The 13,752-nt window shown below is 40.1% G+C and overlaps 1 protein-coding gene across 1 annotated transcript in view; it reads left to right on the forward strand.

Moving 5' to 3' along the window:
* SYNE1 (spectrin repeat containing nuclear envelope protein 1) overlaps positions 1–13,752 on the forward strand; it is a 385,453-nt gene that overhangs the window by 81,670 nt on the left and 290,031 nt on the right. The window contains exons 19-27 of the mRNA XM_007458743.1: positions 1,129–1,302; positions 3,229–3,387; positions 3,687–3,851; positions 5,587–5,721; positions 8,470–8,628; positions 8,822–9,030; positions 9,687–9,795; positions 11,702–11,866; positions 12,793–12,960. Of these exons, the coding sequence (XP_007458805.1) occupies positions 1,129–1,302; positions 3,229–3,387; positions 3,687–3,851; positions 5,587–5,721; positions 8,470–8,628; positions 8,822–9,030; positions 9,687–9,795; positions 11,702–11,866; positions 12,793–12,960 (1,443 nt within the window). The remainder of the gene's footprint in view (positions 1–1,128; positions 1,303–3,228; positions 3,388–3,686; positions 3,852–5,586; positions 5,722–8,469; positions 8,629–8,821; positions 9,031–9,686; positions 9,796–11,701; positions 11,867–12,792; positions 12,961–13,752) is intronic.

Here is a 13,752-nt window from a genome sequence, read left to right on the forward strand (position 1 = left end):
CTGAGAAAGCAAAGTACTCTTTTAGACACACGTAAGTCATCATTCTTTCTTAATTGCTGCATTAGATGTAGCATCTTGGTAAGTTTCCTGTTGTATCCAGGGAAGACTTCTAAAGCACACTGATTTTTATACATGTCAGCAGATTCTCTTTATTTTGTTCAGTAATTTTAGCTGAGCCTTGTGGCAATAGGACAGGAGCGTTCTTTAGATGATTTTCTCCTTCAGGCAGTGCATCCAAGAGCCTGAGAATAATTATAATGTAAGGAAAAAAACAAATGGTCTACTAATGAGTCCTTAATTTCCTTTCTTGGTTTCCAGAAGTAGTGCTTTGGGAGAAACTCTAAATAAAATGAGGGGGACGGGAAGTTCTTGCAGGATTGTATGAGGTGCTGGATTCCGACATAAATGTGACAAGGCAGACACTTTATGGAGATCTTCATCTCCAGGAGCTCATCATGAAGATAAAGACAATGCAGGTGTATAAACTAACAGCATTTTTTTAAAAGACAAGTAACAGATGACGGCTGGGCCAGTTCAGACTAGAGAGACGTGTTCTTGCGTGAGAACCTTTGTGAATAAGTTTGTATATGACGTGAGCGCTTGTCATGAGTGGGATGTTGATAGGGGAAGAGTAGCAAGGTGTGGAGCTAGGAGGAGGTTAGGAAAGCACAGGGCCTCTCTGGGAAGAATGAGTCAACACGTTTGTAAGTTTGTCTACGGTTAAGGGATCAAGTGGTAGAGTTCTTGAAAATAAAGTTGGAAGGTGCAAGTTGGTCTAGATAATGTAATTCATGACTGTCTTAGGTCATTAGGAAGATGGGTTTCAGAGTTTATGAAGTGGAATTTGATGCCATCTGGCTCACTAAAATCATTTAGATGAGCAAGTGCTATGCAGATGGATGATTTAGATGAATTTTCATGAGAAAACTCCATAGCATTTACTTGTCTCAGTGGTATAGCAGTAGTGTTTTTTTTTTTTTACATCAAAATTTAATAATACACAGGAAATATTAAAGAATGTCACTGGAGCTCTGTAAGCCCCAAATGACCCTATCCTGAAGAAAACATTCCTGAGAGCTATGGTCCTTAATGGCCTTTAATGGAATTTTTGTTTTTGCATTTTTAAAGGTCAAAGACTGTTACTCTCCACTCCTTTATGAGTCTCAGCAGCTGCTGTTACCCTTGGAAGAATTAGAAAAGCAGATGATGGTCTTTTATGACTCACTTGGGAAAATCGATGAAATTATGACAGTTCTTGAGCACGAGGCACAATCAAGTGCTCTTTTTAAACAGAAACGTCAGGTAAGGAAAAGTCCCCTTCAGGAGATGGAGTTAATTTAATGTGTGTGTGATAAGACTGAGGTGCATATAATGATAGAAATTCAGTGACAATACAAGAAACCTTTTTCTAGACTAGTACTGGCAACTCAAAACAAAAACACATGTCTAAAGTTGAAAACCCTGTCCACCATAGATAAAATAAAAATTTTATGTCTCTCTCGATACTTATATATAGGTATATTTATATAGATAAATTTTTATCTATTTAGCTATATAAAAATATAAATAATTGCATTCCATTTCTAGCCAGTATCTATCATTTGTGTCTTATGAGATCTTTTCTTGCCTCTAGGACTAGGGCTGTTTACATGACCATAAAATTCTGGAAATATATTTGGAGTACTAATCATTTTTCTTTGTCTTATTTTTAGTAAGCAGATCTGTATGCAGAACAGCCTCCTACTGAGTGTGGCAGTTAATTCACTTATTTAGTTGGTTTATTATAAATCAACTTATGCATCAGAGGAGGGTGAAACTGATGGATAAAAGGTTTGCCACTGTTATCATCGAAATAGATTCATGGAAGGGAGGCAGTGTCACTTAGCAGAAAGAGCAGAGAGTATCTGACGTGAGTCAGACAGGTATTCAGATCTGATACAGCAAATTACAAAGCCTTGATTAGCCTTTTTTCCTCACCTTAAAATGGGGGTGGTAGTACCTAAGTCGAGAACTTCTCGTGGAGATTACATTAGATATTCTATAATGTGACTAACCCATTAGAGCACATACTCTATAATTGGTGGCAACTAATATTTATTATTATTATTATTAATAGTAAGCCAAAATGATTATACCACCAAGCCCTATTTTAATGGGTTCTCATTATATTGGATAAAAATTGTTTTTCATTTTGAAGTCACAGTGCCATTTCTTACGTTCCCAAATTGCTGTAAGTTGCCATCAAAGAATCCTTCTATGATTAAAATTGTATTTAATATATTAATAATAATAAATAGTAATAATACTTAATAAGAGTTTGCTAACATATGTTACTCTTTTATCTCCTAAATCTTCAAAAGGAAAAAGTGTGTCCTTACTCTGTTTTCCCGAAACAAAACAGAAACCTTGCTCTTAATATTTGCATCCAAGTTACCCAAACTGGTATCCAAATTACCAGTTTGAAATATTTTTTCAAAGCAATTAAGGATGTTGAAGTGCAAATGGTGTGGATTCAAGTCAAAAAAAGACTGCTTGCCTCAGGCTGAGCTGAATAGCTTCCATGCTGTCTAGCAAATTGCCAGGATCCTAAGGGCCTGTGAGTCACCATTGCTTCTCATCTGCAAATGTGTGACAGTTGCCAAGTCTTCCCAGGCCCTTTGTTCTGCTGCCTTTTTTGTTAGGATCTGGGGTCCACCGTTTTATTAATGAGGTTGATAGCTTTTGAACCTTAGGAATTCAAATGTTGTGTATTTTAGGATACAGAATGATTTATAATCTGCTGCGTCTGACTTTCAGTAAAGTATTTATAATGTGCATTGGTATTAAATTTATTGAGTCAGATTATAACCTGTTATGTAGATTGATTTCATTATTGTCCTTTCAATAAATTATGGGCCTATTAGTTGGTTGGAGGAATGCAGGTACTAGGCAGATAGCAATTTTGATGCTCTGTCATCCTCTGGATGTTATTAAGATGGGCATGAAATGTAAAAAAATTCAGAAAACTCAATGTGACATTTAAATGCCTCTTGTAAAAAGCACTGACTTCAGTGATTGCTTAAAATTGTGTTCTTCTGAAAAGCAATATTTCTCTGTACTTTCAATTTTACTTATTGCTGATTAAAAGCCTAAAAGCTATATAATGCTGTTCTTATTGTTTTGTAATGGTTACTCTCTTTCTTTCTTGCCCTTTTAAGTACTATTGTTGTGGGTTTCCTTTCCCTGTAGGAACTGTTAGCTTGTCAAGAAAGCTGTAAGAAAGCCATGACTCAAATTGAGAAAGGCAGTCATAGTGTTCAGAAGTTTGTGACTTTGAGCAACGTGCTAAAGCATTTTGATCAGACAAAGCTACAGAGAAAGATTGCAGATGGGCACGTTGCTTTTCAGGTAAGTTCTCTGCCTGCTTTAGAGTTGTGAACTAGGGAAAATTCCAAGAAGGAGGACATGTAATCATCGCGTTTCATGTCTTCACTCTTGGTAAGCGCTTCATCTACTGGTGTTTGGAAACCGATAATTTTACTTCTGCTTTCTCTAATATTGATTAATATTTAAGAGGGTTGATTATTCTCATCATAATGAAATGTATTCTTTCCAAGTGTTTTTTGAAAGAAACAATACTCTTTCACAAAATGATATTTTCGATAATGAGACATCAGTATCCCATTATGATTATTTTTTCAATCAAGAATATGGTAAAGAGAACCGGAGATTGGAAGAAACATGTGGAAACCAACAGCCGCTTGATGAATAAGTTTGAGGAGTCTCGAGCAGAGTTGGAGAAGGTGCTGAGGATCGCTCAGGAGGGCATGGAGGAAAAGGGGAATCCAGAAGACCTCCTGAAGAGACACACCGTGAGTGCATCCCTTGCAGGCCCTTGATCTGGAGGCGTGGGCAGACCATCTTGGAGGAAAAATAAAAAGAGCATAAAGATCTAATAGAGGGGATCTAAGAGAAGGAGAGAGAGAAAGAGAGAGACGGAGAGAGAGAGTGGGAAGAAGAAGACAGAGGATGAGGAAGGGGCGGGGGGGAAAGAGGAGGGGGGAGAAATGAGTTAGGAAGGCAGAAACTTTTTACGTATGAGACCCACAGAAATGGCAGCAAAAAGAACCTCAAAAGCAGTTGATGAGCTGCCTTATAATTGGCCATTCTTAAGCCTCTGGAGTAGTAGAGAATCACGGGATAAATAATTCAGGCTCTCCAAACTACTAATTCATTATTTAACTGAAAAACTCTTTCATAACTAACGTATTCTTTTTAAGAGATAACTTTAGGTGGATGGCTATGTCTTTGTGCTCATTTCATAAATCTACCGTATCACAGTATAGATACCATGTCACTTGAAATTCGGTAACTGATCTACAACTTGACCCAGTATTGTGAAGCCATCTCCTTGTTAATCATACTCATTTAAATCATGTCAGTACTGCAAATATGAGTAATCTGTTAAATGGTGTATGGAGATGATGGGCCCTCTGAGAACATACATTTTGAGTTACATTTCCTGAAATTTCAGTGGATATTTGTATAAAACACACTCTCAAAGGGCGAATGCAATATATTTGCGATGTGGCTGACTGGATTTAGGGTTAAGGTCTGTGAACATCCAACATCTCGTTCAAGTTTATACACCTCTACTGTGCGGTACTTTCTTCTGAATCACTGTTGTTTCAAAAAGTATCTGCATACATAATCCTGAGACTTTGTGAGACTTAGTCATGTGTATTTGTGCACATGTTGTATTTGTCTGCTTGGGCTACCATAAAAAATACACGGGCTGGGTGGCTTAAGCAACAGGGATTTATTTTCTCAGTTCTGGAAACTAGAAGTCTTTGATTAGGGTACTAGCCTGGCTGTATTCTGGTGAGGACTCTTCCTTATGTGCAGATGGTCACCTTCTCGCTGTGTCCTCACGTGGCAGAGAGTAAGATCTTTAATGCCTCTCCTTATAAGGGCACTAATTCCTTCATGAGGGACCCACCTTCATGACCTCATCCAAACCTAATCACCTCCCCAAGGTCCCACCTTCAAATATCATTACCTTGCAGGTTAGGGCTTCAACATGTGAATTTGGTGGGACGGGATGGTGGTCGGGGGGCAACACAATTCAGTCCACAGCGTGTGTGCTCATGTGTGTGCTTGGTGTGAACACAGAAATGGCTCATAATGAACCAGCAAGGTCTGGAACATATTGCCATTAGGGAGTGAGGAGGGATTGTGAGGATTAGTCCTGGCTTCTACTCAGCTCTTCTTTTACCAGAGAGGAACGAAAACTCTATCACTGTGGGATCAAGGTTTTAAGATCTCTCATTGGCTTTCTAGAATATTCTACCAAATGTGAAAACTGCAAAGATTTTTTTTCTAAAACATAAAAAGCCCTAGTTGAATCAGATACGGTGATTTCTGACTCATAACTGTAGATAATTATAGTTAGTTCCTGAAAGAAAAATGGTAGTTGCCCAGAAGGTTTGAAGAGGGCAGCAGCTGGCTAAGAGGCTTGTTTAGCAGTGTGACTCCTTCACTGTCTAGTGTCTGACACTGCCTTTATCTGCCCAACACTCTTGACCACTTTCCCCCTCTCCACGCCAGGAGTTTTTCAGTCAGCTGGATCAGAGGGTGCTCAATGCTTTCCTGAAAGCTTGTGACGAGCTCACCGACATTCTCCCTGAGCAGGAACAACAGGGCCTGCAGGAAGCCGTTAGAAAGCTCCACAAACAGTGGAAGGTGAGTCAGGACAACATGGGGGTGTCGTGTGTCTTGGATGATGGGCGAGAGTGTGAGGGTGTGAAGGTTCAACTGTCAGAGAAATTTAGAAATCAGGGAAAGTTGCCATAGTTACTTTTCCCATTGAAAAAGCTGAACTTGAATAAAACAGGATAAAATATGATAGAATTTTGTTATTCCTATTTTTAAGTAGCATCAGTTTTATCATAGTACTTACGAGTACTCTTTTTCTTTTCCTGATTATTTTTGGGGACCGGAACATCAAGGTGTTTAACTTTTTCAGCAACATTTCTTAAACTCTTCCCATCCTAGTTATGTTAGGTATGCTACTGAAATTACAAGAAATATTTCTCATTTCAGTAGCATACCTAACATAATATCTACATTATATATGTATATAAGTATATGTAATTATGTAAGTTTTCAAGGATTTTGCCATCTGGTCTAGCTTGTTATGATTTGAAACATATAAATAAAAACATTGATGTTAAGGATTCAATGATGAACAAAGCATATTCCTTTTCCCCCAAAGAGCTTAGATTCCAGTAAGGGAGATGATTAGTTGCAAAATAATAAAAGTATAATATCTAATAAGTCCCCAAAAATATATTGTGTAGGCAATATATTGATGAAAGCTTTGAAAGAGAGAAGTGGGCCCACTTGGAGAGCGGAAAACAATGAAGCAGATAATTAGTTTTGAGCTAAGACCTTAAAGAAGCAGCAGATCTGGGGGCGATGGGGACAAAGAAAGAAAGCCGGAGGGTGACGCAGGGATCCACGGGGTTCAGCCTGACTGGAGTCTCGTGCGCGGGGCCTGTCCCATGGAAGCCGACTTGAGAATCTGCATGTCAGGGGAAGCAGCTGCAGGAGAACAGAGACCCCTTGAAGGTGTCGTCCTTGAGGCGGACTGGAGGAAGCTGCTTGAGCAGCAGGTTCACAGTGCTGCTGTGAGGGAGTATTGAGCGGTGAATTTCATATGTACTAGAGGAAGGAGTCACGGGGTCCAGAAGATAGGCAGCTGGAACACTATCAGGTTGTGTTATTGATACTTTCTGGATTTTTTTTTTTTAACTTTTTTTTTTTGGCCGCGTTGGGTCTTCATTGCTGCGTGCGGGCTTTCTCTAGTTGCGGCGAGCGGGGGCTACTCTTCATGGCGGTGCGCGGGCTTCTCATTGCGGTGGCTTCTCTCGTTGCGGAGCACGAGCTGTAGAGTGCAGGCTCAGTAGTTGTGGTGCATGGGCTTAGTTGCTTCGCGACATGTGAGATCTTCCGGGACCAGGGATCAAACCCCTATCCCCTGCATTGGCAGGCGGATTCTTAACCACTGAGCCACCAGGGAAGTCCCCGGATTTCTTTTTTTTAATCTCATTAATGTAGACTAAAAAATCAGCCCTTTGCATAGGAAAAACACAATTAAAGAAATCCTTTTTTAAAAAATAACAAGGACCTACTGTATAGCACAGGGAACTATAATCAATATTTTATAATAAACTATAAGGTAAAAAAATCTGAAAAAAAGAGATATATATGTATGTATAACTGAATCACTTTGCTGTACACCCGAAACTAACACAATGTTGTAAATCAACTCTGCTTCAATAAAAATTAAAAGAAAGAAATACCTTTTTACTTGCTCAATTTGAAAATTAAAAAAAAAAGATGCCTAAAGAAATCCAGGCTTTTTAAGAAGTCTTTGCAGCTTAATATTATCATATATGTACTATGGAATAGAGACTATAATTGAAGGCTGTATTTTATTTTACATACACACACACTTTTAAGCACTCTAGGATATAATCTGTCCTATTCTTTCCAAAGCCCTAACTCATCTTTCTCATCAGTTATCTCAGTGTTTTATTTTAAAGATAATCTTTTAGGGCTTCCCTGGTGGCGCAGTGGTTGAGAGTCCACCTGCCGAGCAGGGGACACGGGTTCGTGCCCTGGTCCGGGAAGATCCCACGTGCCGCGGAGCGGCTGGGCCCGTGAGCCATGGCCGCTGAGCCTGCGCGTCCGGAGCCTGTGCTCCGCAACGGGAGAGGCCACAACAGTGAGAGGCCCGCATACCGAAAAAAAAAAAAAAGAAAGATAATCTTTTAAATCCATAGGAGACAGGTTGGCTAAAATTAAATTGTAGGACTAAAGGTAATGATGAAGCTTATGTTTGTATCAAAGAAGAATGTAAAAAGTTTCATGTTGTTTGCGTGCTGGCTTGCTCGTTTTCTCAGTGTATGCTCCAAGGAAAAGAAGACATGGCAGGTGGTCGGAGCTGTAGGCTGCTTAATCCTGGCTTTTTCACTGATAATGTTTCCTTGAGTTCCTTCCCTTGTGTAGTGAGTATAATATCTGTCCTTCCTACCTCACAAGGCTGTTGACAAAATTTAAAGGGACACATGCTAGGAAGAGGGTATGTGGAATCAGTGTGTGATTTAAATTTAGATTCACATCAAGTTTTTCTACTTAACCCTGAGCCTCAGTGGTCTAATCTTTAAAATAGGAACATTAGTACCACGTGGGGCTATTGTAAAAATTAAGCAGAATAATCACTGTGGAAACACACAACTAACAGCAGGCTGAAAAGATTTTCTGTGGTCCTGGTACTTGGAAAAATACAAAGCACAGCAGCCCGATGAAGACAATAGGTATTAAATCATATTGGTCCTAAAGGGACTATTTCAGGTTTTCTGCCACTTCAGTTGGAAATGTACAGAAATGGTATCTTATTTTTTGGAATCGTCCCATGGCATGTAGGATCTTCAAGGAGAAGCTCCGTATCATTTGCTTCACCTGAAGATCGAGGTGGAGAAGCACATGTTCTTAGCGTGTGTCGAAGAATGCAGAGCTGAGCTGGACCGAGAGACCAAGCTGGTGCCCCAGGAAGGCAGCGAAAAGATCATCAAAGAGCACAGGGTACGTCCCACACACCTGAGTGCAGCCCCTCGAAGTCACAATGTTCCTTCAAGCACAGAACTGATAACTTTCATTTGGGTCTGAAAACACTCAATAGGTTAATTACTTTATACTGCTAGACTAGATGAGTATCTGCCATGAAAGTCTTGCGTGGATTCTCACAGGGATTATAAAAACGTTTATTGCTCGTTAGATCTTCTTCAGTGACAAGGGTCCTCATCACCTCTGTGAGAAAAGGTTACAGCTTATTGAAGACCTGTGTCTGAAACTCCCAGTCCGGGACGCTGTACGGAACACGCCTGAGACCTGTCACGTGACCCTCAAGGAGCTCAGAGCTGCCATTGACAGCACCTACGCGAAGCTGGTGGAAGACCCAGACAAGTGGAAGGACTACGCCAGCAGGTAGTCTTGGGGCTGTTCCCAGAGAAGGATGCAGTCTTTCCTAATCGCGTTAATTCAAACATCTTTGCAAAACAAGCCATGATGTATGTTTCATCTCACGCAAGAAAGATGATCAGATGGTACAATTGTGTTCATGCTCTAATACAGAAATGCCTCATTTCATTTAAAGAATGAGTTTCAGTCAGAAACAGGGAGAAGCACTTTACTTCCAAGTGACCCAGATGTTGTCTCTTTGAAGCAGAATTGGGCAAAATCCCTTTCTCCCCGATTTCCTCACATCCCCAAAAAGGGACATCTGCCTCTTTGGGTTTCTGTCTCACTCAGGTGAAGACACGTAAGGCCAGACCTCAGGTGAAGACACGTAAGGCCAGACCTCAGGAGGTACCTTCCTCAGTCGCAGGTGCCCAGGCTCTAGGACACACCCTCCTCCACCGCCGAGCTCCATCCGCTCTGCCTTCTTTTTCCGTCAAGTGCCTGAGCACAGGGGCAGCCATTCCTGTGGAAGGGAAATTTGTTAATCAGTCGAATGAAATCTGTTAACCAATTTTCTAATCAGTTGATTGTTAAATTTCCATAAATAAATTCAAAATAGAAAACGTATTCTAACCATGGGGAAATTTTCTCCCTTTAATAAGAAAATACCTGTGTTATTTCAGAATTTCTGAGTTCTCCTCTTGGATATCTGCAAAGGAGACCCAGTTGAAGGGGATTAAGAACAAGGCCATCGATACCGCCAACAACGGAGAGGTTAAATGTGCTGTAGAGGTAAGTTCTGGGCCATTTTTTGTTATTAGAAAATATCCATGAATAAAAAAATAATGATAACAGTCTAACTGACGTTTTCTTTCTATAAAGAAATTAACTTCCTGAAAATTGTCTTAAAATAAGTTTTCTCCTGATACTGTGGAGAACTGCAGGGGTTTTTTTCTATGGAATCATGTTAGCTTTGAGATTTAGTCATGCTCAGTGGTGCCTCTAATGCATCTTTAGCTAATGGGGAATCCTGAGAGGAAAATTGCATGCATGGGTGTACAACACAGCAGAGACTTAAGAACTGTCATAAAAAACAAGAACCCTATAGGTTTTTATACATTTTCAGCTACTCAAAAGACAGGTTACAGAAAATGAGGGAATTGGGCAAGGTCTCTAAGCATCATTTCTATGTCACTTTCAGCCTGGATTGGATCAGCCCCTGTGAGCATGAGTACCACCTGATAAACCCAGCCAGGGCAGCAGAACCTCAGGCCCGAACCCAGCCAGGGCAGCAGAACCTCAGGCCTGATAAACCCAGCCAGGGCAACAGAACCTCAGGCCTGATAAACCCAGCCAGGGCAGCAGAACCTCAGGCCTGAACCCAGTTTGCATTCTGTGAATGGCACACAGCAATCCTCTCCCTCTTGGCTTGGCTCTTGGTTTTGTAGGCACATGCTATGGTGAACATTCTTTTTTTTTTTTTGGTACGCGGGCCTCTCACTGTTGTGGCCTCTCCCATTGCGGAGCACAGGCTCCGGACGCGCAGGTTCAGCCGCTCCGCGGCATGTGGGATCTTCCCGCACCGGGGCATGAACCGTGTCCCCTGCATCGGCAGGCGGACTCTCAACCACTGCGCCACCAGGGAAGCCCCCTGGTGAACATTCTTTATCTTTCAGTATTTTGCACCCTTGCGAGTCACAGAGTTGCTGTTCATGAGAATTTATTTCCTTTCTATTCCTATCCTCTGATTTCCATTTTTTCCTATTAAATTTATAATCCCCTTAAATGCTAAAGGTGCTCAGGGATATCATCTACACCTGTAGAAGCATATTTATATTTGCTGTTGGTTGCTGTCATAGTACCAAAAAAATTCGCATCTTAGAATGAAGAAATCACTTGCTTCTAAAACCAACTATTTTCCTCCATATGCATTTGCCCTGTAAGACCCTCTTGTAGCAGTTGCAGGCCCACAGCTCTCATCTACCCGAAGCTGGTGTAGGAGGGAGAGGCTGCCACAATCACCATTGCCCTGGTCCCTAGACCTACAAGGGCTGAGGCCCGGAGTCTTTCTGGCATCGTCTTGGCCAGTCAACTCTCCCTTCCTGGATTACAGCTGAGCTCCTGTCTGTGCTTCTTTCTGTCTGGGGTATTGACTTCCAAAAACTAACCAAAATGAGGCATAAAATATGAGTTAATGAAGTTAAAATAAATCTTTAGGGCATCTATTATAATATTCAACAAGTAAATTCTTCAACCAGAGAAATCCACTAATTTAAAAAAGGACTCGTTCTTTTTTTTTTTTTCTTCCAAAAAATACTACGTTCCTTCCAGCTCACAGAAAATAAGGTGACAAAGTATAAAATTCCCAATTTCACGTATTCTCCTGCAGTACTTTTAGAAGCATCTTTGTTGTGATCAAGGAAATATATAGACATCTAATTATGGAGGTAATGTTTTGGCACAGAGAGTACTGATTTTACACATTGGGTATTGGAGTTGGGGAAACATTTCTTTCTAGCACTTGAAGACTTTGTTAAAGATGTGAACAAAAAGTGAAATTCGCAGGCATTCTCTTGGTGAATGAATGCCTGGCTCTCCTACCTCCACCTTACAAACCTTCTTAGGTTGAGTACTTTCTTGCTGGAAAGTTATGATTCACAGTTGTATTTTGTTCATCAAAGGTGTTCTTTCATTCCAGGAGATCAGAAATGGTGTTACCAAAAAAGGCGAGACACTCAGCTGGCTGAAATCCAGGCTTAAAATTTTGATTGAAGTCTCTTCTGAGAATGAAGCCCAAAAGCAAGGAGATGAGCTGGCAAAATTATCTAGTTCCTTCAAGGCTCTTGGGACTTTGTTGTCAGAGGTAAAGCATTTACTCATCCTCTAAATGGACAGCTTGGGGTGAAGAATCTGGAAGATTCCTTTGGGTTGCAGTTTAACAAGTAATTTTATAAAGAATGTGTAGTTTAAACAGAATAGCTCAGATACTTATGTATATGAAGATTGGTGGGGAAGATGGACAGGATGTTTGCTTTATGGTCTGTGACGTTATTGGATGTTAGTTCAGGTTAACTGTCTATATTTAAAGTACAAAGCTTATAGATCCACACTTTGACTCTTACTAAAAGCATTCTTTCATGGTCAGTTTAAGGTTAAGAACCCAGGCTTGAGAGTCAAACGAGCCAAGTTCTAGAGCTTAACTCTGACACCCCATTTCCTACGTAACCATGAGCTTGTCATTTAACATCTCTGGACCTTGATTTATGTACTTGTAAAACAGGGCTAAAAGTACTTACCCCAAAAGGTGGTGTCAAGAATTGAATGCAATGATGTATGTAAAGCACTTAGTACAGTGCCTGGAACAGAGTAAATAACTGATAGCTAGTAATAATAAAATATTCGTGTGGAGTCAGCAGGCCAGTAAAGTCTCTTTCAGGCAAGATCTACTCATTTTAAACTTGATATACATTTCAATGTTTATAGTCCTTTGTAGATTATACAAACCCATCTACTCCATTTCTAGTAGGGCCACGTCTACCCTTGAAAGAATATTTTTACTGACCAGGTTGTCTTACGAATGTGATGAGCTTGTACATGGGAAGATCATGTAAGAATGTAAAGTATAATAAATAGTTATCAGGATTTCCTGAAATCATTTATAAACTAGCATGGAAAAATGATCACTTGGATGACAAAGTTCCCTGATTCTGAAAGATCTGAAATTCTCTATAGAAAATTAGATGTCCCTAATCTAACAGTTTGATCGATTGACTTTTCATGAAAATCTAGGTTGAAAAGATGTTAAGCAACTTTGGAGACTGTGTCCGGTACAAAGAAATAGTCAAAAGTTCCCTTGAAGAGTTAATGACTGGCTCTAAGGAAGTCCAGGAAGAAGCTGAGAAGATCTTGGACACTGAAAATTTGTTTGAAGCACAGCAACTACTCTTTCATCACCAGGTAGAATGCCTGTTTACTTCAGTGCATTTATGCCAAGTTGTTTAGTTACTGAGAACCAGAGAGATGGAGAGTAAGTGTATCCACTGACAGGAGGGGGGAAGATGGGGAGCTTGGGAGGCAACTCAGATGAATAGTTAAAAAAACTTGGCGCTTCTGTTCGCTCTATTAAACATTAAATATTTTAGAACATCTTGCAAGATAAATTCTCAGCCAGAGCGATTTGATGATACCAAAAAGTTTGAGGAATATTGTGGAAGAAAAGTTGATTTTGCTATGAAAACCTTCATAAGATTGTCCTTTGCTGAATTGCTAAATTGTCCTTTTCATAACAGAGAAGGAAAGCATAAACAAACTGCTTCATATTTGAGATCGCTATTCTTTTATTATGTTGCAATCTTTGCTCTTCGATTTACAACTTTGAATACACCCTGGTTTGGGAAATTATAAATTAGCATGAAGTACCAGTCCTTTCTGAAGACTGTGCTCCTACAAAGGATTAGAACTGGAACTAAAGAAATTCTGGTACATATATTGATAATTAACAATTTTGATCAGCTTAATTGTCAAACTCAACATAAGTGGAAGTATGATTTTCAAATTAATCTAATGACAGACTTTTAGCTAACTTAATAGATAAGAAAATGTTAGCTAATTTTATATGTAATAATATATCAGAATGGAAGTTGCATTAAAAGTATATGTAGGGGGCTTCCCTGGTGGCGCAGTGGTTGAGAGTCCGCCTGCCGATGCAGAGGACACGGGTTCGTGCCCCAGTCCGGGAAGACCCCACAT

This window comes from Lipotes vexillifer, unplaced genomic scaffold (assembly GCF_000442215.2).
Source record: "Lipotes vexillifer unplaced genomic scaffold, Lipotes_vexillifer_v1.1 scaffold639, whole genome shotgun sequence".
In the NCBI taxonomy this organism is placed as follows: domain Eukaryota; kingdom Metazoa; phylum Chordata; class Mammalia; order Artiodactyla; family Lipotidae; genus Lipotes; species Lipotes vexillifer.